At 43.0% G+C, this 25710-nt stretch overlaps 1 protein-coding gene across 1 annotated transcript in view; it reads right to left on the bottom strand.

Annotated features, from left to right (window-relative positions):
* Positions 1–11492: 11492 nt before the first annotated feature.
* C18H16orf78 (chromosome 18 C16orf78 homolog) overlaps positions 11493–25710 on the bottom strand; it is a 34030-nt gene continuing 19812 nt past the window's right edge. The window contains exons 4-5 of the mRNA XM_075536695.1: positions 13908–14160; positions 11493–11640 (exon numbers count right to left, since the gene is read on the bottom strand). Of these exons, the coding sequence (XP_075392810.1) occupies positions 11493–11640; positions 13908–14160 (401 nt within the window). The remainder of the gene's footprint in view (positions 11641–13907; positions 14161–25710) is intronic.

The following is a 25710-nucleotide window of genomic DNA, read 5'->3' as shown; positions in this document are numbered from 1 at the left end:
CTAAAGGAGGGTGTAGAACATTGTCTTTGTGAACTGTGTTATGCCAGTTGACCTCGGTGTCCTCCTGAGACTATGGTCCTGATTGCCTCATAGTGTTTGGTTATGACTACGTGTTCATAAATTCACCCCTACATGCTCTACCACATTCATGCAACAAAGGTAAACACACATGATAAATGCTCCAAGTCAAATCTATCTATATTCATAAGTCTACTCCCTCTCTCCTTCCCACATATATTCACCTCCATCTATCCAGTCATTTGTTTGTAGATCACCACTATTGCAGGATTGTGCATATCACTGTATTTGCTTCTGTTGTCTTTAATGCTTGCAAACCTTCTCAAGTCTTACCCTGTCTCCATCATTGTTTGGTTTTTATTTGGCCAACCTCTCTCATTGCCTTCACCTTCACCCAAAGGAACCCTTTTCTACCCTGTAGACAATGATACCCAAATTTGTGGAATACGATTCAAAGCTTGTGTGAGCTCTGCAGTGACTGGAGCTTTTCATTTGTTTATGATTCTATTACAAAGCCTATTACAGTGTCAAACACACAGTGTTCACCCAGCAAATATTCACCAACAAAGTCAGGGAGTCCCCGCGTGGTGCAAATGGTTAATACACGTGGTTGATAACCAAAACGTTGGATACTCAAGGCCACCTAGGGGTGCCTCAGAAGAAAGGTCTGGCGATCTGCTTAAGGAAAACTCATCACTGAGAAACTTGTGGAGCACGTTCTACGCTGGAACACATGGGTCACCATGAGTCTTCATTGACATAACAGGAACCGGGTCACAGGGGAAAGTCCTAGTGAACGCCGTCTCAGTGCCGGAAACTGTGGAGACATCATTTGGATTCTGTCATATCAACTCTTGGAACATGATAGTCTCATCCACATTTATTTCCGCCTTCTTTCGACATTTGCCTTCTTCTCTCCTGCATGACACCCCTATTCTAATGTGCTTATGTTCTGTGAGTGATGCACTGTCGGCATGTGGATCTTTGACTTTGTATGGGTGATTGTTTTTGACATCTCCTTCCATTTCTCATCTTTTTCACCCAACACAATTGATAGCTACCATCCCAGACACAGTGGTTCCCCAGTGCCCAACTTCCCGTCTGCCCTGAGTGAACATCCTCAATATGTTTCCTGTGACAGCCTCCCCGGAGTGCAGTGACCTGCCCCGGTGATGCCTGTTTGTTACTAACCAGAAGGCTTCAACCGTGTGCACTCCCCACAGTAAGATGCAAAGTTTCCTTACTTCCTGTATCTCTACCAATATTGGCATTTTCCGGATTTCTCATGTTTTCCTGTCACATAGGTATAAAGGGATACTTGAGCCCCATTATTTTGAAAGAGTTGGCACCTCCAAGGAGACATGTGCGTAGGAGCTCTCAAGTGGTCTGTGAGTGAGTGGCCTTATGCCCATCCACTCTGGGCTCAGGCTAGAGCCTGCTGGGGCTAGCAGCCCATTACAGGGCTGCCGAGTCTACCATCCGCTGGCTCAGGTTGTGTGGGCAGCAGGTGGATGATCTTCTGCTGTGATATAGCGCCACCTGGTGGTGCCATGAAGGAATTAACTCTGAGGAGGAAGGGGAAGGGAAGGGAAGCAAGATCTGTCTCAAGATCAGAACTAGGCAGGGAGGGGCCAGGAGAGCCCACCATGTGGCCTACTGGGTGCGCCGATGCTCTGAGCTTAACTCTGAGGATTTACATGGACCTAGACACTCATGGGCCCCACCCTAAGGGACTAATGCGTAGTCACTGCTTTTCAGAGATGGAGAGATCGTGATTGATCCCTTCAGAAGCTCCCACAGGTTTTTCTGTTCGTCTTTAAAGGAGATGAAACCAGACCTTTGTTATAAAATGTTAGTATATTTTCAAATACAGTCTTTATTAAAGTATGATATAACTACAGAAAAGAGCATAAATCATACAAATGAGGGGGTACCCCAGTAAAACACGGAACAAAGCTCCGCTGGGTAAGCTTCTCCCGCCTGCGAGGCGAACAACAAGCAACTCGCTCTGAGTTAGTGCACCCAGTGACATCCCCTGGAAAGGTTCTCGTTGGTCACAGTGATTTTTTTCCTGGATGCAGTTTCACTCGAATCTTGCTTTCTTGTGATGGCCGATTTAAGAGTCCACTGTGAGGCTGTGAAATTTTGTTTCCTGCTTGGGACAAATGCCACAGAACCTGTTGTGATATAGAACACAGCTCACAAGGACAGCACTATGGGAAAAACTCAAGTATACAATTGTTTTTTCATTTCCATAAAGCTGAACTATCAATTGATGGAGGATGTCTGTCAACTTCCCTAATGGATGAAAATGTCGACATAATTTGTGCGCTTGTGCTCAAAGAAGGACAAGGGACTACTGAAGAGATGGGGAAGTCATCTGGATTATCTTGGAACTTGTTTCAGTGAATTTTGAAGGAAGATTTGGGAATGAGAAGGGTCCCAGCAAAATGTATGCCTCAGGTTCTGACTGACCAGGAAAAAGAGTGTGGAGTGGAAACATGCCGTGTTTTGAAAGAACAGCTCTGAAGTGGCCCAGACTTTACCCCCAAGGTCATTACTGGTGGCAAGACATAGTGCTCTACTTATCACCCCGAAAACCAACATCAGTCAAGCCAGTGGAAGACACCCTGGTCACATCACTCAAAAACAGTTCGTCAAGTGAAATCAAAGATCAAGACAATGCTCTTTTTTTTTTTAATATGAGCGGGGATAGTGCATTAGGAGTTCATTCTACCAGGTCAGTTCTATTTAGAGGTTCTGAAAAGATTGGATAACAGTGTGTGTTATCAAAAAAGGCCTGATTTGTGGCAGACAGGGGAGTGGTTTTTCCTCAACAACAATGCATGTACTCTCGCAGTCATCTCGGTGTGCCAGGTTGGGGCAAAACCCAGCATGCCTCTCTTGCCCCACACACCTTACTCATCCGACCTCACTCTGTGCAACTTCTTTTTGTTTCTGAGAATGAAGAGGGGCACAAAAGGGGAGCGATCTGATGACATAGAAGAGGGGAAGAAAAAAATGCGGGGGGTGCTGTCAGCCATCCAAAGAGATGAATTTGAAAAAAATGTTTGCAAGAATTGAATTCCAGATTTGACAAATGTATTAAGGGTAGTGGAGATTACTTTGAGGGTGATATGATTGTTTTTAAAAAAATAAAGTTAAATACATAGCTTTGAAAAAATGTTTTTATTTATTTGGGGAGGGTATCTCCTCATATACAACTAGTTACTTTTCACAAAATCCGTAGTTCCTCTGGAGTTCTTTCCCACACTACACTGCCCTCACCCCATGGGTATCCATGATTTTGCCTGGATGTACCTTGGTTCAAAATTTTGTAAAGGGAAGGATGTAGACGACTTTTTTTTTTTTTGCTGCTTTGCACCATTCCTTGAGGTAATTAAAAAAATTTCTTTAAGTATACATGCACATATACAAGAGGGCTTTAACACGTTCATAGGAAAATGGAATAGAAAGATATTGGAAGACTCTCTGAAGGCTTTGAGGCCTTTTCACATACCGGTGATAATGTTGTTCAGTGCCATCAAACCGCTAGGTGCTAACTCATGGTGTCCCTCTGTACAACAGAACAAAAACTGGGTAAAGTCCCGCACCATCGTCACAATCACCATGCCTCTGTGTGAGCGCATCCTTGGAGCCAGTGCATCAATCCATTGCAGAGGAGTGGAATCCAGGGAGGAGTGAAGAATTATGGACATTAAAAAAATTTAATCTATGACAAGAAGCTACTTCAGAATTCAAGAGATATTGGAGGCTTAAAGTAGGTGCTCCCAGAGGAAGCAGATCGCCGAATCAATCAATCTCATTGAGCAATGTCTTTAAACGCATTTTGTTTGGGATTAACCTGAGCATATATGAACTAGAACCCAAGTATCAATACTTTTTAACATGTCATTACATAGGTAACTTCCTTTTGTTTTTCTAGCGAATTGTAAGACAGCCACCAAGGCCCAGTTCTTTCTCTCATTCCACACTTCTAATCAGGTAACTAATTCTGCTGCCTGTAGCTATAGACTATAAAACCTCAGTGATTTGCTTCCGTAAGAATCACTTATTTTAAGCCTTTGATTTTTCTCTTTTGAAATCTGAAATAGTTTGTTGTGGTAGATTTTTAAAAACGTCCATAACTCTTCATTCTTCCCTGGATTCCATTGCCTTGCAATGTGACCCTGCTGCTCCTCCCTCCAGTACACATCTCCATCCTGAGTCTGAGCTCACTCTGGGTTAACAGTGGTAGTCTGGCAGTTCCGATTCTGGGCCTCAGCAGGGCTTACAGGGCTCTGCTCGCTGTTGTCACGCTACCCAGCCATGAGCAGAAGTGCGAGCTAGCGATTGGAGCTAGTCCAGGCCATCCTGTACCTGCCTGCCACTAGAGACACATGAGCCTAACCTAGCTCAGTGTCCACTGGATCCCTGGGCTCAGGAGCAATGATGCTTTAAACTATATTTTGAGGGAGTTTTTTGTGCAGTCACATCTAAAAGGTCTGCTCAGCTGTTGAGGCTTCCTCTTCTGGTCTCACGATACTGTGTTCTTTGAGAATCCAGTGTGACCTCTACTTCATTTCACCCCTTCCCCTCCATCCCCTCCCCTTCTAAGTTTCCTGTTGCAAATGGAATACGCTCCAGACCATGGAGTTCTGGCTCTTCTCTTCTCGTTCACTTCAGCCCCAGTGATGTGCTTTCAGTGACAGCAACACAGCTTGAATTGTGCTCTTCCCTCCATCGGAGTGCTGCTTGAACCTAGCTGTCCTCTTCTCGTGCTTCAATCATTCGCTGAATTTCTCCTCAGAGAGGTCTTCCCTGTCCACTCAGTCGCAGCTTCCCATCTCCTCCCCTCCCCACCACCCAGTCATTTTGCTGGGGTGCCTATTCTCTGTCTCTCACACCAGAATTATAAGCTCCATTGAGGCAAAGAGAGTGTCTTAAATAATAGTGTTTTGTTGTTGGTCAACATAATATCCCTAGCAGTTATAACCGTTTCGGGCAAACAGAAGATCCTCAAATAAACAGGGGAGGTAGAAGATTCAAACAATTCATGGAAAACCAGAATTAAACAATAATGTAATTTCCCCATGTACTTACATGTGATTTTTAAGGACTAAGGCATGCATGATTGTGGCAGTTACATAATCTGTCAACTTGTGAAGGGGTGGAGTCTAGCCTGTCAATCAGGCCATAGCCAATGAGGCCTATGTGTAGGTATGGCCTTTTCCTGAGGATTCTGGGAATGCCTGTATTCCTCTATAGAGGTGGGAGATTCTGATTGGTCTTCCTGCTGACAAGCCACATGGAGCTATACTGATGCAGCCAGAGCCCCAGAGGAGCCATGTGGAGAGTCATGCCAGTGCTGAGATGCTTCCACCACCACTGGATCCATCATTGCATGACTGCATAAGTCTCAAGAGGAATATATGGGCTAATATTGACATATGGGGTAATATTGGACTTATGGACTTGATCTGGACTGGGATGTTTTCTTAATGTACAATTGTTCTTTGATATAAAATTCTCTCTTATACATATGAGTGTCTCTCAATTTTTTTCACTAGTCTACCCAGACTAACACAATGGCTCAAGCCAGATTTTCTTTTTTAATAGTTTTATTGGCATATATGTTACATATCATTCAATCATGTTAATATTCATACAATCATCACCACAATCGGTTTCAGAATATTTCCTTCTCACACTCATTGCTAACTTCCCATATTCTTCTATCCTCCCCTAAGCAATGATCAATCCAGTTACTCTCTCTATAGATCTTCCTATCTTGGATTTCTCATACAGAAAATCACACAAAACACAAACAGGAAGCAAACAAACAAAAAACCAACAATGACCAAACAAAACATAGAAAAATCTCAATCAAAAAGAGCAGAAAATAAAATAAAAACCTTAAAATGTGTCTACAGGGAAATCAAAAGATAGAACATGTTTAACAAAGTTACACCTGCCATAACTGACTGTACGATGCTCCTGGCCTAATAGCAAGGCGATTAGCATCCCTCAGTCAGTCAGAGGAGGTTCCCCGGAGGCTGCGTGTGTGTGGACCCTGCAAACGGACCTTGGCCTGCCACTGCCACCCAGTTTCTGAAACTGGCTTCACAAGTTAAGTTCTGATACCACTCCCTCCTTTAGATTTGCATTTTATTATTTACAGTCCTTAGATCACACAGGCTGGTGTGCTTCTTCCATGTGGACTTAGTTGACAGCTCACTGTATGGCTGCTTATTTGAAGATGAGCTTTTAAGACCTTAGACACTATTCTTTTTTAAAATCATTTTATTGGGGGCTCATACAACTATTATCAGAATCCATACATACATCAATTGTATAAAGTACTTTTGTACATTCGTTACCCTCATCATTCTCAAAACCTTTGCTCTCCATGTAAGCCCCCGGCACCAGTTCATTTTTCCCCCTCCCTCCCTGCTTTTGTCATATCTTACACTGTCTGATGTCTCTTTTCACCCACTTTTCTGTTGTCTGTCCCCCAGGGAGGAGGTTATATGTAGATCACTGTAATCGGTTCCCCCTTTCTATCCCACCTTCCCGCCACCCCTCCCGGTATCTCCTCTCTCACCACTGGTCCTGAAGAGATCATCTGTCCTGGATTCCCTCTGTTTCCAGTTTCTGTCTGTACCAGTGTACATCCTCTGGTCTAGCCAGATTTGTAAGGTAGAATAGGGATCATGATAGTTGGAGGGGGCGGTAGTTAGCATTTAGGAACCAGAGGAAAGTTGTATGCTTCATTGTTGCTACACTGAACCCTGACTGGCTCATCTCCTTTCAGTGACCCTTCCGTAAGGGGATGTCCAGTTGCCTACAGATGGGCTTTGGGTCCCCACTATGTACTCCCCCTCATTCACGATGGTATGGTTTTTTGTTCTTTGATGCCTGATACATCATCCTTTTGGCACCTTGTGATCACACAGGCTGGTGTGCTTGTGGGTTTTGTTGCTTCTGAGCCAGATGGTTGCTTGTTTAACTTCAAGTCTTTAAGACCCTAGATGCTATATCTTTTGATAGCCAGGTTCCATCATCTTTCTTCACATTTGCTTATGCACCGGCTTTGTCTTCAGCAATTGTGTCGGGTAGGTGACCATCATGGCATGCCAATTTAATAGAACAAAGTATTCTTGCATTGAGGGAGTACTTGAGTGGAGACCCAATGTCTATCTGCTACCTTAACACTAAACCTATAAATATAAGCACATAAATCTATTTCCCCATCCTCATATAAAATATTTTTTACAGATATACATGCCTTTATTTAGACCTATATAAATGCCCTTTCCCTCCTACCTCTTTCCTCTATTTCCTTTGACTTTCCTCTTGTCCCACTATCATGCTCAGCCTTCATTTGGGTTTCAGTAATTCCTCTCGGTTACATTACCCTTGATCACAACTTACGAAGCCTCCTACGCCCTCCTCACCACGATTTGGATCACTTGTGTGTCCTTGTCCCTGGGTTTGTTAACACCACTTCCTTTCCCCTTGTCTCCCCCTCTCCCATGTCTCCCCAGAACTGTTGATCCCATTGTTTTCACCTCCAATTGTTCATCCAGCCTATCTTATTTAGACAGACCTGCGGAGATAATAACATGCAAAAAAACAAGACACAGCAAAACCAAGCAACAAAAGAAAAAATGACAACAACAATGAAAAAACAAAAAACAACTCAACACAACAACAACAAAAAAGAAAAGCTTGTAGTTAATTCAAGGACCGCTTGTTGGCCTTTAGGAGTGTTTTCCAGTCGAGTCTGATGGGGTGCCAAGCCCTGGTCCCAAAGTCTATTTTTGGTATTCCCTGGGACTTCGTTGCTCTGTTCTCCTTGCTGTTCGGTTCCATGCCCTTAGTGTTTTGTCTCGGGGTGGTGGGATCAGATCAGGTGCAATTCCCACATTGTGTCTCCAGTGTTGTCCCCTGTAGGGGTAAGGGTCAGTGAGGGATGTCATATCTCATAGTGGGGCCGGCCATATGGTCTTCTCTGTGGATTGGCTGCTCTGAGAGGGAATATCGTTGTCAAGGTTTGGTGGGCCAGGATGTGCTTCACTCTCTTCCTTCCCCTTAATTTGCTCCCATGTGCTCTGGTCAGACATGTCCCTCTCCCTGAGGTGCAGCTTCAGTGCTGTCCTCTGAAATAAATTCTTCTTGGGGGAAGGGCAGGTGTCCACATAGTTGGGATTGGGGCTGGCCCCTCAGACCTCTCCACTGGTTCCCTACTCCATGCCTGCATGTTGCATTCACATCTTGGAGCACCGGGTTGAAGTCTGGTCCTTCTTTCCCTGTGGAGACACAAACAATACCCTCCTCTGGGTGGGTTAGTGCCCTGTGCCCCCGCTACCCATTTCTTTTTAAATTTTTCCCTCCCTCCCCCCTCCTTTTTAGTTGGCTACTATATGTATCCCTGGATTTGGTCTGGCCCTGACCATACTACCTGGTCCACGCCCAGGGATGTTTATATACGGTAGCTTTTGCCTTATTTTTACTGATAGCTGGGTACAATCTTGTTTCTTCACCACATTTTGCTATATCATCTATGTTTCAGTGATTTCTTCATGAGGGCAATCAAGTCGGATCATGTCGAAAGAATTAATATTTCTTAGATCAGAGCTAGAATTAAGTGTGGGCCTAGCATTCATTCATCTAAGTATGGAGTATGTATATCTCTGTTTCACCTTATAGACATCCTTATCACTGTTTGATAGAGATTATTATAAATTACTCCCCTTGGGCATTGGATAATTGTATTGATAATGTCATTGATTTAACCAATGTTATAGAATTAAAACACTGATGAGAAAAGGAAATTATGCAAGTCTAGTCTAGTGTTGGGTTGTAACGAATGCATTTCTGACTTGTACATATTAAACTCCACTAACTGGACACTATTGACACAAACAATGGAGGTTAGTGATAAGGTAAAAAATGATCAGTAACACTCATTCCCTACATCAGAACCATACTTAGCAGATTAGTATATGCCACAAGAACGCAAGGGGACATTAAAATAGTAAATAATGATAGTCCAAGGCCACTTTTCTCTGGGCACCCTCAAATTAAGAGATTTGACCCACATCCAATGACTGTCAATTCCATAACCTTGATAATTGTCACTTGCTGCCTCTCTTGCTAGGGTGGTTCAACCTTAAATCCAAGGGATTATGTCTGGTCCTTTAATCTGCTGCAGGTGAGTTTGAGGTACTACTCAGTTCACTTGGTGGGGCTTCCACATCAAATCCTTCTGGTGTGACCTATGAACTAGGTTGTGCACCTTGAACAGACAGGGTCTAGAGGCCAATTAGTCTATCCACCAAGGAAGGACTGGATCAAACCTCGGTCAAAAGTCCCCACTTAGGAGTCCATGAACTTTTTGCAGCCGTTTTGTATTTTTGAATGAGTAGCAACCAAAAGGGGTAAGGGACACCTTTGGGACACAGCTTACTATCTCTTGTCATACACTGCTCATCTGCCGATTCTGTGCTCTAGTCAGACCAGACATGGTCCCAACATGCCACGGTAGCCCCGACCTCTTAAACTCTGCACACACTGATCCCTCTCCCTGCCTTTCTCTGCCCCACAAGATCCCTGACGACTTAAGACGCTTTATTCTAGAACGTCCTTTCTCTAGGAATCCCATCTGTCCCCGACACCCCCATATGCAGCAGGGGCAACGTTTCCCAGAGCTCCCATCGCATCTGAGTCTCGTCACAGCCAGTTTCCTTATGTGTAATGTTAATTTCCATTAATAGGACACTTTGTCTTTGGAACTATATATAAGTCAAATGCACGCATGACCAGGTCTTCTAAGGATCTCTAACCTGGCACTTGGTGGAAGCTCCGTAAACATGTGATGGATGAGTAAATAGATAAAAGGAGAATCGCAACCCAGGGGACTAGATACTCCAAATTGCTGATATTCTAGACGACCCATGATGAGAGCCACCGGTGTATCGGGGATGTGGGTGTTTGGAGGACTGGAAGTTGCTGAGTTTGGTGTTTGGAGTCCATTCAACCACCTCAAAAGAAAGGCCCAGTGATGTTTCCAGAAAAGAACCAGTCTTTGAAACCCTATGGAACACAGTTCTGCTCTGATACCCAGGAGGTTGAGGTGACTCTGGGTGAACCATTAGCACCTACTTTGGGTATAAGCAGACTTGTGTTGGGCACCAGCAGCTTCCATCTGGGTTTGGTTTGGTTTGACATTGACAGACCGACTTCTGAGGAGCCTTTCAGGCAAAGTGGCACTAGGAAATCTGTTCCTTATTTACTCCAGTGGACAACTCATATTTTTTCATTAAGCTCTATATGTTAATAACTGGTTCATGTGCAAACCCTAATTTCGTTTCATAACATCCCTGCAAGCAGGTATTATTAGCTTTATTTTACAGAGGAGGAAATTAAGAGGTGAAGTAATTTGCTTGAAGTCACATAGAAAAGCAGTGGGGATTTGAAATGCTGCAGGGACGACAAGACCCTCAGGTGCACACTCAGCTGGCAGCTACTCCGGGATGGGAAGGATCAGAATGCCTCTATGCATTCTTACAAAATGTTCTAGCATCTCCATCATGCAAGAAGGCAGAAGTGAGAGCGCATGGTGGGGACACTGTTCTTGTTCTAAAGCCGCAAACCCAAACTCACAGTGACCCCATGCATTAGAGAATAGAACTGCTCCATAGGGGTTTCTTGGTTATAGTATTTCTAGAACCGGATGCCGGGTTTGTTTTCTGCAGTACCATTGGGTAGTTGAAACTGCCGACCTTGAGGTGAATAGTTGAATGCGAACCATTGGTGCCCCCCAGGGACCTGTTTTCATCCTCATCATATGCTATAGCTTGTCCATGTGACACTCATTGGGGCCCTTGTCCCCCTGCTTTCTTTGCTGCAAGTGAATAATGAAGTCCTGAACCTAATGACATGGCGGTGACTACCAGCTCTGAGAGGTTCCAGCTGCCCCCGGGAGCCCTGTAACTGTCAGCATCCAAAGGTCCCATTCCATGAAGCTATGGTTCTCCTTTCCCTAATAGCTGATATCACCTCCACAGCCTATGTGTAAGAGGGGCAGCTCCACACAAAGCAAAGCTCTGCCCAGAGGCATGTAAGGCTGCAGAGTATCTTCTCCAGTCCGTTGACCCTTTGTTCATCGTGTAGGACCACCAGCCTTCATTTATCAACCCTTCTCAGACTTCCTTTCTAGGAAGCACATCCATCGCTGTCTTCCTTTGGCTTGGGTGAGAAAAAAAATAAGTGAGCCTTTAGTTGGTTCTGACTTGAGTGGCAATGACAAGCCAATGACCACACACACAATGATCCATGCAGTCTAGCCTTGTTTTCTAATCGTTACTGTCTCAAAAGGACTGAACCAAGTCTGAAAAGCCACGCGTAGTGTGCCACAGGTTGGTATCTGTGGGCCGGTGGAGCCTGCAGGCACCAGGGGACATGGCTATTCAGAGGGCAGTGCTGAGGCTCTGGTCAAACACCATTGTAGCATTTATATCTCCTTCAATCATGTGGGGGTGGATGTCCACGTTCATCCCTGCGTCTTTGCACAGCTTGAGCAAGGTCTTGACGTTGTTCTTGGAGAGCCGCAGGTATCTGTGCAAGAGAAGGTCAGGAAGGTCAGCTGAAACAGAAGTCACCTCAGCCTCTAACTTTATTGAAATACCCCCTGCTTTCGTGACAGAATGTCTGGGTACTCTTCAAGGCACAGGCTCCTCAGACATTTCTGGAGCTGGCAAAGGCCCTCTTGGAAATCAGTTTAACCAAGGACCTCCACCCCCACCTTGCACCTCCCCAAAGATTCACTGCCTTTGACTCAGTGAATGTACTCAAGTTTTCAGCTTTTCCCAAGGAGAGAAGTCAATGAGGAAAATGTGTAGAGTGGAGGTGTGCATTCTGGGGCTGTCAACACAGGCACACTGGAAAATTCCATCAAGAAACAAATGGGAAACAAAGGAACATTTCACTGAAGGACTCTTCCGCCCTACCTAAAATGACATTAGGGATATAAGGTTGCGCTATGGTTGTGCCATTGTGCCAAATGAAGAGAAAAGGAAACAAGAATGTCACTGGTGTCCCCGATCAAGGCAGGTGCGCATTGATAAATGAATCCAGGGGCTAGGGGAAAACTAACAAACCTGGAAAGTGGACAGATGGTTGTACAAATTGGAGGGTTAGCAGTTAATATTTTCTTCTAATAATATACAAACCATCCACAGTTAAGCTGTTGGTTAAAACCATGAAGCCCCAGAATCCTGACTTACATGGGATTGGATTTGAATCCCCTGTGCTGCACTATGAAGGGGGCGCTGCTGCTCCCTATCAAGAAAGCTCCGCCCCCACTGTCCACCCTGGTCCTACTCTCCGCATTAGCAGAGGGGCAGACCCTGGACTCGTGCTATCTACTGGTTGGTTACTTTGATACACGTGCTGAAGGAGCAAAGACATGATGGGACCCCTTATTCTCTACACATCAGCTGTGATCTCCCTTCTCCTCCAAGATCCGTGGAGAACTTCCCTGTTTTCATCAATACCACATCCTGACCACTTTCCCTCACAGCTCCAGCCACAGTCTGCACCTCCTTTCCTGATCAGCACAGCCTTAGATTATCTCACATGTATGTCCACATGGGTGCTCGATAATATCCCATTCTGGACAATAACATGTTCTTTTACAAATGGTTTCAAAAGTGTTATTTTCCTATGTACTCTGTCGCCCCCTGGGGCACTAGGGGCTCTGCCCAAATCTCTTCTTCCCACTCTGAAAAGAATCTCTGCTGGCCGCAGAGCCCACCAGGTATTCAGAACTTCCTGACAACCTAGGAGCCATAGTCAAAGTCAACCCAAAGTCAACCAAAGGAGCCACTTTGAGCTCCTGAAGTCCATCTGCTCATCTTTGAGCAAGTCATCGAGTCACCTCACCCACCTATGCACATCCACCCAACCTGTAAGCAGAGTCAGTCTTAGGATGGTTCTATTGGAACGCCAGGCATGTGAGATCTTCTGATCTAGGGAGGAGTTTAATGCTGTTAATGCCACAAGGACAACTACAATTTTCCGTTGCTCAGTCTCCTCCTCCATTCAAGTTTCTGTAGTTCATCAATTACGGCTTAACAGTCAAAGATAATACTGGGCTTGAGAGAGGGAAAGAATTCTTGGCTGGTTTAACTACTCAGCTACTAATGGAAAGGTGGGGTGTTCAAATCCATCCAGAGGCATCTCAGAAGAAAGGCCTGGTGATCTACTAATGGAATCAGCCACTGAAAACCCTATGGAGTGGAGTTCTAGTTTAATACACACGAAGCCACTGTAAATTGGAGTTGAAATGATGGCAAGAGGTCTTTATTATTTTTTAAAGTCTTGGAATTGTTTAGGGAAAGCAAGCAGGCTTTTAAGTGTTACTGAAAATCAGTGGTTCATGACAAATAAAACAGAAAGCAAGTGACAAGTGTAAATGCCCAATGGTTTCATACTCTGTTCATTGCTACTTTGAGAGTGTGACACCCAGACATAGCCACTGCAAATGGTGGCTGCTCTCACTAGCAGTTCAACACCCTAGTCGACATGTCCTTTAGGGGAATTCCCTGTTAAAGACAACCACAAACAACGTATCCCTTCTTTCTTGAGTAATATCCTGGTTTGCATTGTGAAATAAATTGAAGCAGTGACGAGCTGGAATAGGAGGTCTATGAATAGGGAGGCTGCTTAGAAACCCCAATGACTCCAGCCCAGGAGGGGTCCTCTCCAGACTCAAGAACAGATCTCGGCCACCCTCCCCGCCCTCCAGGCTCCAGCCCAAGATAGAGAGCCAGAAGCAGCCACCGTGAAAGTTGTCTTCTCCCTGGCCCTGTGGGTCCTCTCACCTGCAGCTCAGTACCTCCTCTGGCTTCAACATTTTGGCAGCTTCCATTTTGGGCTCAGTGCCCTTTTCCATGAGGGACTTCAGCTTGCGCTCGTAAGAGGTGTCCGGGGTCTTTGCTACCCATTCTCTCATGATAGTACTCTTCCTTGAAGGGAAGATGCTTTCCTGGAAGATGGGATCTAAGCTGCTTTGTCGACGATTTGTGCCTCCCCGAGGAGAGGACTCCATGATCGTGGAGTCCTTGACTTCTATATCTGAAATGGGATAGATGCTGAAGATGAGAGGTAGGAAGGGGATAAAAGCGGAACAGATGCAATTTTTTGATTTTCTAACGGTACCTGGCTTGAGAAAAGAGGTCTTTTTTGAGACTTCAGCAGGATCTGCTTTTTAGAGCTTACATAAATTTTACTCATTTTTTCCTCCCTCCTTCTCCACCTTTCCAACTCCCACCTCCTATTTCCCCTTTCACTTAATCTTTTCTCTTCTTCCCCAGAAGGACTTCACTTATAGGGTTTTAGTGTAGGGTCTGGGGGGAGGTAGGAAGAGATGACTTTGATCTGGATTTAAAAGATAGCTTTTCAAAAGGAAAAAGGAGGAGAGTATTACAAGTAGAAGGAGTGCCATGCACAAAGGTATGAATGTATGAAGAAACGTGTGGCAAGAGAATGAGAAGAATAATCTTTACCTCCAGTATCAACAATCACTGTCCACGAAGAGTTGTTGCTTAAGGGGCATTGGGGTTTTGTTAATAGTGGTGGAATAATTTGGAAAAGGATATCAATAATGGTTGAACAACATGAAGAGTATTGTCAATGGCACGGAATTATACATATAGAAGTGGTGGAATTAGAGAATGTTTGGTTGTGTCTATTTTTGTGTCAATTAGAAAAAATACATGAAAAACAATGAGTGCAAGTAAAAAATGTTCTAGAATTGAATGTGGTGATAATCGTACAACTCTTCTTGATAGGATGGAATTACTAAATTGTATGACATGTGGATGAAACTGTTAAAATAAAACTATTAAAAATATGATACAATAAATAAAATACAACTGGTTAAAAAAATCACTGTCTGTGGAAGCAGCAGTCAAGAAATTAAAGGAGATGTTGTGTTGGCTGCAAAAGGCCTCTTTAAAGAGCAAAGATGACACTTTGATGACTAAAGAATTCCTGATCTAAGCCATGATCTTTTCTGTCACCTCATGTGCACTGGAAAAACTAGAGTTTGGGTTCCAAAACTTATTTGATCTACCTTTTCAGTCACCCCTTGCAATTAAAAAAATTATACCATAGCTCATATTCCAGGATAGGGTGTAGATATCTTCTTTTACCATCACCTTCTTCTACCCCGCCCGCCCCCCCACCCCGCCACCAAATCATCCCAGTGATCCGGAGGGGAAACCCTGAAGTTGACCATGAAGAAAGCAGACAGAGTATTGATGTATCCTAACTGTGGTGTTGGTGAACAAAATGGAATATACCATGGACTGCCACCAGAAGGAACAAATCTGTCTCAGAAGACGTAACAGCTAGTGTGCTCCAGAGAAGGGACGATGGCTAGACTTGTGCTTCAGACCCTTTCACCCAAAATAAGGAAAACTTTCAATGGGATGGATTGAGATTATCATGGAAACAATGGATTTAATCCTACAAACAACAACCACGGTGGCACAGGATCAGACAAGGTTTACATACGGTCATCACGGGTAGGAGCAACCGCCACAATAACTCCAAACAACTGAATGAACACGCATGAGGCTGGGTTTTAGAGGCCTTATTTTTATCTGGTTAAGTTTATTCCTAAAATTCTTTTTTTTTTTTTACATTTTATTAGGGGCTCATACAACTCTTATCACAATCCATACATATACATACATCAATTGTATAAAGCACATCTGTACATTCTTTGCCCTAATCATTTTCAAAGCATTTGCTCTCCACTTAAGCCCTTTGCATCAGGTCCTCTTTTTTTCCTCCTCCCTCCCTCACGATCCCTTGATAATTTATAGATTGTTATTTTGTCATATCTTGCCCTATCTGGAGTCTCCTTTCCCCCCCTTCTCTGCCGTCCACCTCCCAGGGAGGAGGTCACCTGTGGATCCTTGTAATCAGTTCCCCCTTTCCAACCCACTAACCCTCCACTCTCCCAATATCGCCCCTCACACCCCTGGTCTTGAAGGTATCGTCCACCCTGGATTCCCTGTGCCTCCAGCTCCCACATGCACCAGTGTACAACCTCTGCCCTATCCAGTCCTGCAAGGTAGAATTCCTAAAATTCTTATAGATTTTTTTCTTATGGAATAGAACGGAGATGTTTCCTGTCTTGTTCTACTTCTAATCAGTTCCAACTGATGTTTAAGGTGCCATTGAGTTTATTTCAAATGCTAGTGACCCTATGGACAACCGAACAAAATGTTAGGCATTTCTGTACTCACTTAAAAATCAAAGTCCCTGCCATTAAGTCAATTCTGACTCATAGCAACCCTACAGGACAGAAGAGAACTGTCCCTTTAGGTTTCCCAGGCTATAAATCTTTGCAGGATCAGAAAGCCTCATCTTTATCCAATGGAACAGTTAGTGGTTTTTCCCTGGTGAACTTCTGGTTAGCAACTCAGCACATAAATAATATAGGGAAAATCTACTGTATAAAATATGTATACTTGTTGGGATCACATTTAATTCTAAGAACAATGAATTCTTATGACATAGCCCTGTCTGATGCCCATCCTTATGAAGCGATCACTGCTGTAGCAAAGTGTGGTGAAGAAACTAGATGGTGCTCAACTATGAGAAAGATGAGTTCTTAAAGTCTTTTTTTTTCAAACAAGGAGCCATCTAAGTGAGGCATCAACTATGACCACATGGAAGAAGTACACTAACCCATGTATCCAAGGATTTGAAATAATAAAATCCAAATATGAAAGGAGGAATGGTATCAGAACTTAAAATGGTATCAGAACACTTGGTATGCAGAAGGCTACGAATGATATTGGAAGCCCAAAATTCATTTGCAGGGTCCACCTATGGATTCTTCTAGTGAATCCCCTCTGGCCATAGTTGACATATGTGAATAACCATGATACAGAGATCATGGTAAAGTCGATTATGGCAGAAGTAGTTAGCTTCAGTGAAATATCATTTGATCTCCTCTTTGACCAATTCTAAAGTTGTTTCAGTTAAAAAAAAGAAAAAGAAAAGAAAATATACATGGGTTAAGGCCCTGATGAATCCCTTCTGAGCAGGGATGTGAACAGCCTTGCTCACATGCAGAGAGCATTGAAAAGTGTATTCTTGCAGATGCAGTCAGGTTGGAATTCAACACCTGGTCATTTGATCTCCCTTTTGACCCATTTTGAATTTATTCTAGTTTTTAATATTTTCTGTTGAATTTTTATCTCTTTATTTTGTTATTGTTGTTAGTTTTAAAAAATATTTTTCTGTATATAAAGTCCAGGATAGGTAAATCTATAGCGACAGTAACTGAATTAGTGATTCCTTGATGGTGTGGCAGGGGAAGTTGGGGGGGAAAGGAGCGCATATAACAATGAGTAAAAGAAGGAAGAAAGTATTCTAAAATTGATCATGGTGATAATTATACAACTCTTCTCTTTAAATAATATAATTATTGGGGAGTTAATACATATATCTTATCCTTCCACACTTTAATTACATAGAATCATATTATACAGTTGTTACCACAATCAGTTTCCAAACATTTTTTTTACCCCTGGACACCTTGACATCATCTCCTTTTTGCACCCCCCACCATTGTACCTCCTCTCACCCCCCAAAACCCTTATTTTACTTGCTGTCTGTATAGCTTCATCAATTCTGGGTTTCAAATACCGAAACACAGAAAAACATATAACACAATTTCAAGAGGGTGATCTCTAATGATATAATACCTCAGAGGTACACCCTAAAATGAACCAACAAAAAACACAGATAATGTTGAAAACCATATCAGGTTCATTTATCCATCAGAGGGGGGATCAACTGACAAAGTCAATGCCTTTGGTGTTCTATATTCATCTCTCAATGCATTCTGTTTAGTACCCACGTTCCTCCCATCCCTCCATTGTGGAGAAAATGAATCTTGGGTCCCACTGCCATCCATAGCTTTCTGCAAACTGGATTCTCACAATGTAGGCTCTGTTATGCATCCCTCCTTCGACTTCAGATGATATGATTTATCCTAGGGTGACTGATTCGTAGGGTGACTGATGATTGTGCGCTTCTTCTGTGTGCACTTAGTTGACATCTCGCTTAGATGGCTGCTTGTTTGGAGACAAGCTTTAAGAACCCAGACGCTATTTGATCTGATAGATGGGGACCATCTGATTTCTTCACCAATTTTGCTATAGCACCTGTATCTTCTGTTCCCTTCCTAAAGGCAAGTATAGATCAGGGCCAGGATCTAAGAATTAATTTTTCTTAAGTCAGAACTAGGATTTAGTGTGAGCCCCAAACCCATTTCTGGATATATATAATCTGTTATTAATTGGGAGTTAATACATATTCCATACTCCATAGTTTAAACACAGCAAGCAGAATTGTACATTTGATTCCACAATCAGATTCCAAACATACTTTTTCTTCCTAAACTCCTTGACATCGTCTCCCTTTTACTCCCCACCCCCCGCCAACCCTGTTACTACCCCCTCCCCAAACCTCCCTCCAAAAAACCTTATTCTACTTGCTGTCCCTATGGGTTCATCAATTCTTGGGTTCATTTACTGGAAAACAGAAAAAAACATAACACAACTTCAAGAGGGTGACCCCCAATGACATCTGAGATAGAGTGGGGACCACCCCAAAATGGAAAAAAAAAAAGCTCCACTGGGTGTAGCTTTCATAGTCTGAATTTTTCCTGCTAGGCCAGCATTGAGCAATGCACTCTGGGTTAGTGCACTCAGTGACATTGCCTGGGAAAGTTCTCTCTGGTCACAGTGAAAACCTCATTTTTTTGGTGATGGCCAGTTTACGTGTGCAGCTGTGAAATTTTGTTTCCTGCTCAGAAAAATATGCCGCAGAAACTGTTGTGATGTTGAACACAGCTTACAAGTACAGCGCTATGGGAAAAACTCAAGTGTATGAGTGGTTTTCTCATTTCCCAAGAGATTAAATGTTGATTGATGGTAGATGTCTGTCAATGTACCAAACACTCGAAATTGTCAACGCATAGTGCATTTGGAGTTCATTCAGCTACATCAGACTGTTAATCAAGCTTCCTACTCAGAGATTCTGAAAAGATGTGTACAGTGTGCAACACAAAAGGCCTGATTTGTAGCAGACAGGGGACTGGTTTTTGCCACCAGGATGATGCACCTGCTCATGAAGCCATCTCAGGGCACTAGTCTTGGGAAAAAAACAGCATGCCACTCTTGCCCCACCCACCTTACTCATTCTGTGAGACTTCCTTTTGCTTTTTAGAATGAAGAGGAACATAAAAGTCCAGCTATTTGATGACATACAAGAGGTGAAGAATAAAATGAGGGAGGGACTGTCAGCCAGCCAAACATATGAGTTTGAAAAATGTTTCCAAAATGAAATCCCTGATTTGACAAATGTCTTAAGTGTAATGGAGAGAACTTTGGAAATGATAACGTTGTTTTGTAAAAAGCATTAAAAAATACATAACTCTGAAAAAAATCAATATTAGGTACCCGTTTGTACACCCTAATATGAACAAAATAAAACAGACTATCTGTCAAAGGTTTGGTGGAATAACACATATGGCGATGCAGCATATAGGCACTGATGTCACAAGACAATTTGGGTAGAGCTGCTTTCTGCTTCCTCAGACACCAAGTATTTTCCAACTTATGTCCTCAGGTTACAAGTGTGCCTCTCATACACGAGTTTCTGTGGGTTTGTTTCTCTAAAGTACCCAGACTAACACAATATCTTATACTGAAAGAACTGAAAAAAAAACTCAAGCCTTGAGTTGTAATCTTGAAAAATTTGTGAGCAAAATATTGAATGATGCAGGAACATCAAAAGAAGATGGAAAGAATACACAGTCACTGTACCAAAAAGAACCAGCAGAATCCCACTATTCCAGGAGGTAGCATATGAGCAAGAACGGATGGAAGAAAGAAGTCCAAGTGGCCCTGGGAGCAGTAGTTAAAAGCAAGGCTTCTTTAATTAATGGAATGCCCATTGGAATGTTTCAACACAGCCACTTGGTTAATTGAGTGGAAGAGCTCCATATTTGTCCCCATGCCTAAGAAAGGTGACTCAACAGAATGGTCAAACTATGAAACAACATCATTGATATCACATGCAAGTATATTTTTGCTGAAGATCATCCAACAATAGTTACAGCAGTACATTGCCTGAGATCTATCAGAGGTTCAGGCTAGATTCAAAAGAGGACATGGAGCAAAGGATATCATTGCTGATGTTGGATGAATCTTGGTTAAAAGCAGAGAATTCCAGAAAAATATTTACTTGTGTTTTATTGATTATGTCAACTCATTTGACTAAGTGGATCATAACTATGAATAACCTTAAGAAGAATGGGAATTCCACAACACTTCTTTGTGTTCATGTGGAACTTGTACATGGATCTATGTGCAAACAGAACAAGAGCACAACGCATGGTTTAAAACAAGGAAATGTGTGCAAGAGGGTTGTGTTTTCTCACCACATTTACTCAATCTGTATGCTGAGCAAATCATCAGAGAAGCTGGGTTATATGAAGAAGAATGTGGTGTCAGGATTGGAGGAAGTCTTATTAACAATGCGTGACATGCAGATGACACAATCCTGCTTGCTGAAATGAAGGAGGACTTGAAGCACATGCTGATGGGGATCAAGGGTTGCAGCCTTCAGTATGGGTTATGACTCAATGAAAAGACTACCCAAATCCTCACACCTGGGCCATTAGGTAACATAATCATAAATGGAGAAAAAGTTAAGTTGTCAAGGACTTCATCTTGCTTGGATCCACAATCAATGCTCATGGAAGCAGAAATCAAGAGCTCAAAGACTGGTTGCCTTAGGTACATCTGCTCCAGAAGACCTCTTTAGAGTGTTGAAGAGCAAGGATGTTGTTTTGCTGAGTAAGATGTGCCCGACCCAAGTCATAGTATTTTCAGTCACCTCATCTGCATGTGAACATTGGACATTGGATACGGAAGACTGACAAAGAATCCATGCATTTGACCTGTGATGCTGAAGAAGAATGCGGACAGTGCCGTATCTGCTCAAAGGACAAACATCTCTCTTGGAAGAAGCACAGTCAGAGAGCTCCTTAGAGGCAAGGATGGTGAGACTACATCGTACATACTCTGGCCATGTTGTCAGGAGAGACCAGTCCCTGGAGAAGGACATCAGGCTTGGTAAAGTATTGGGGCAGCAAAAAAGAGGAAGACTCTCAAAGAGACAGGTTGATACAGTGACTACAAGAGTGACTCAGGCCTAGGAACAACTGTGAGGGTGGTGCCAGGCCAGACAGTTTTCTTCTGTCACTATGGGTTGCAACTGACTTGGTGACACCTGACACCAACATGCCGGTATATGTGTGTACACACACACACACACACACACACACATGCATGCGCACACACTCACACACACATATTCTTGAGATACTGCACTTGATTGGCTCTCAAAAGCAATGATAATGCAGTCATTCTCCCAATTTGTTAATAAAATGATTTCAGAATCTTTTCATTTACAATGATATTTCTGCTGATTTGGGGCATATGTTTATGTAATATTTTAGAAGCATTAGTCCTATTTTACCAGAGTTTTTATTAGTAATAATTCCTTGGTTATGCTTATTGCTTTTCTCTCCTCTACTCATGGGATCATATGATTTTTTCATTTAATTTGCTGATGTAATATATTTTTTGTTAGATACGCTGATATGGAGCCATTCGTAGCCTGCTAGAATAAATTTAATTTAGTCCTGGTATATTATTCCCTTTATCTAGCTAGAGTATATTTGAAAAAACTTTTATTTAGAATTTTTACATGTATATTCATGTGGGATCAGCCAAGTTTCTTGATACAACATATTCATATTAAGGTTATGTTGACTAATTAAAATTACTCAGAATGCCTATATTGATATGTTCTGCAATAATTGAAGCAGCATTGGGATTATCTGCCCTTTAAGTGCTAAAGGGCACCCAGTGCCAGTTTTGGTGGTAAAGTGTCAGTTACCTGGTAATTACTCTGATCCAAATCTCTACTCCATACAGAACCAATTTTGATAATTTATATCTTTGAAGAAATCAAAATTTCCTCAAGGTATTCAAATATATGTCTTCGGCTGGATTCTCTAGAGGAGGCAATCCAGTGAAGCCTATAAATATATACTAGTGGGCTTTCATTTTTTTCATGGAAAAAGTAGGCTAAAAGATAATGGAACTTTTTTTCCCATGAACTTTTTGAAGCCTTCTTAAATAGAGAGAGATTTACCTCAAGAATGTGGTTCATGGAGTTCTGGAGGTTGACAAGTCCCCAGTCCCTGGGCCAAGCATCAGGTTGGAGGCTTGCTCAATGTTTGCAAGGGCTGTGGAAGTGATAATTGGCTGTGCAGACACAAGGTTCATGCTTCAAGAACCAAAGATCAGAGAATGACGAGTCAGATGAGAGAGAAAATGAGCTTTGCCAGAGCATCCATAGACAACCCAGTTATTGGCTGACATTTTACATTTATGATAACTTTTAAAAAATCCTCAGGCAATATTTCCAATGGTGCAGACCCTATGTACAGCCCAGGCTGGGCCTGGGGCTCGCTTCCAGGAGCTACCCAGATGGCATATCAGAGGCCCTAGCAACAACTGTGCCATGCAGGGGACAGCAGTTGCCTGGCCACAGGATGTCCATCACATTTTGGTCCGACCATGGGGAGCGGAGGGAAGTGATGGAATGGATGACTTGGATTGCCAGGTAATGGAGGCCACATGAAAGATGAGTCATTGGCGGGAGGTTGGAATATGGAAAGAGGAAACAGGCAGGAGCCAGGTGGTTATGGGAGGTGGGCAACACCTGACAACTCCTTCCAAGTCCTATAGCAGGGGTCCTCAAACTTTTAAAACAGGGGGCTATTTCACTGTTCCTCAGACCGTTGGAGGGCCGGACTACAATTAAAAAAACTATGAACAAATTCCTATGCACACTGCACATATCTTAGTTTGAAGTAGGACAGGCAGCGGTGGCAAAAACACCTGGCAGGTCAGATAAATATCCTCTGCGGGCCGCATGTGGCCCGCGGGGTGTTGTTTGAGGAGCCCTGCCTTCTAGGCTCTGAGGTAGTGAGGAAAGTGTAATGAGGGTTCTAGTTGGGCTATACCCATCCTGAAGTGCACGTGGGGCATCTAACAAGTGATGAATGAGTGGGAAGAAGAGTACATCATTGCTAAACACACAATGATTAACTTTCACATGATGATCCGAACTTTGGAATCTAACCAGGTAGATATGTGAGGAGTTAGGTGTATATTAGATGCAGGACCCCCTCCCCCAAGGAAACCTCCCTGTCAACTCACCAGCTGCCTACATTAGATCACAAAACAGAGGATGAGCTTGAGGAGAAAGCAATGGGACCAGAGGTCCTGGAGAGGGGGAATGAGGGAAGGGGGATGTGGGGGGAGGCAGTGGGAAGCAAACAACGGCATAGACAGGAGCAACTAGGGAACGAAAATCAACAACAAAACGTAGAGGTCCTGGGGGTGCTGGAGCAATAGCAATCTAGCTGAGAGGAAATACTAAGAGGCAGAAGTGGGGCATGTGTGATGGTGGGGCAGAGGAAAGTGAAAAGAAACATAACAATCTAGGAAGCAAAAATATGGATAGAGGTATAAGCACAGCTGTGTACATATGTTAATTCATTAATTCATACCAAGAGGTTTTGGCCCATGTACATATGTTTACCGGTATATGGAAATACACTGAGGTGGTAGACGGACTTTGGGCCTCTGCTCAAGCCCTCCCTCAATACAAGAAAACTTTGTTCTAACAACCTGGCATTCTGTGATGCTCACCCTCCGGCACAATCGCTGAAGACAAAATGGGTGCATATGAAAATGTGGTGAAGAAGGCAGATAGTGCCCAGCTATCAAAAGATATAGCATCTGGGGTCTTAAAGGCTTGAAGTTAAACAAGCAGCCATCTAATTGAGATGCAACAAGCCCACATGGAAGAAGTACACCAGTCTGTGTGATCCTGAGGTGTTGCCAGGATCAGGAAACAGGCATCAGAAGACCCCAAACAGACAAACAAACAAAACATTGTTGAGAACATGAGGGATCAAAGCAGAGACCCAAAGCTCATCTGTAGACAATGGGCTATTCCCTCACAGAGGGGTCACAGGGAAGGGATGAGTCAAGCAGGGTGCAGGAAAGCACAGATAAAACACAAAATACTCCTCTGCTTCCTGGACGCTTCCTCACCCCCCACTCTCATGACACTAAAACTGCCTTTCAATGTGGGCTAGACCAGCGCATATCAATCTGGAGATAGCCAATGAGACTTCTGTGTGGGCATGGCCTTCTCCTGAGAATTCTGGGAAATCTGGGACTTCCTTTTTGGAGGTGGAAGGCACTTTTCTCTCTCTGTGACTCACTGGGAGGCATTGCAGAAGACAAGCCACATGGATGCAACCAGACCTCTGGAGCTGGAGAAGCCACAGAGAGACTCCAGCCAGTACTGAGATGCTTACAATGCCACTAGATCCAAAGACTTTCTACCCACTGGCTTGTGATTGTCCTGCATTTGGCTTCATTGCATGTGTTTTGTGAGTCTGAAGAGGACTTTATAGATTGGTATCAGACATATGGGCTAATATCAGAATTATGGCCTTGGACTGGACTGGGTTGGGATGTTTTCTCAATGGTCAATTTTTCTTGTATATAAACCTCTCCCTTATATACATATGCATGTTTGTGAATTTGTTTCTTTAGTCTACCCAGACTAACACAACCAATAAGAATCATAACATAACCAAGTTGATATATAATCTTAATTATCAAATATATGTTGTTGTTGGTTGTCATCAAATTGAATTCCAACTCATGGTGACCCTGGGTGCCTATAGTAGAACTGCTCAGTGGGTTTTTCAAGACTGTACCTTTTCCATGCAGTTTTCTAGGTCTTTTTATCAAGGTACCTATGCGTGGATTTGAACTGCCAAACTTGCTGCTAGTAATCCAGCACTTGACTATTTATTTCACCCTTCTAGATGTTATGGTTGGTATTAGATGACATCAAGTCGGTTCCAACCTGCCCTGCACAATCTTCACAATTGTTACATTTGAACCCATTATAAGTATGTGTTTATTCTACTAAAATTCTTTTAAAGTATTTATTTTTTCTTATTTATTCTTTATCATGAAAGTCTAGTATTTTTATATATTACATAATTTATATATTTTTTTATATAAGGCTTATGTTAACTTCATGTGTTTCTTTTCAGTTTAGGAGTATCTCATAATTCATTTTGCATTTTTGGATTACAGTCAAGAGATGGCATTGGGCAAATCTGGTGCACTCTTTAAAGTGTTGAAAAGCAAGGATGTTACTTTGGAGACTAAGGTGCACCTGCCCCAAGCCATATGGCTATGAAAGATGGACATTGGATAAAGAAGAAGGAAGAAGAAGAAATGCATTTGAATTATGATTCTGGTGAAGAACATTGCAAATACCATGGGTTGCCCAAAGCACAAAAACACCTGTCTGGGAAGAAGTACATACAGCATGCTCCTTAGAGGTAAAGATGGTCAGACTTCATCTCATGCACTTTGAACACGTCATCAGGTAGCGACCAGTCCCTGGGGATGGACGTAA

The sequence above is a fragment of the Tenrec ecaudatus genome, chromosome 18 (assembly GCF_050624435.1).
Source record: "Tenrec ecaudatus isolate mTenEca1 chromosome 18, mTenEca1.hap1, whole genome shotgun sequence".
Classification (NCBI taxonomy): domain Eukaryota; kingdom Metazoa; phylum Chordata; class Mammalia; order Afrosoricida; family Tenrecidae; genus Tenrec; species Tenrec ecaudatus.
Note: the sequence above shows the minus strand (reverse complement) of the source record. Positions and strands in the feature narration are given on the sequence as shown.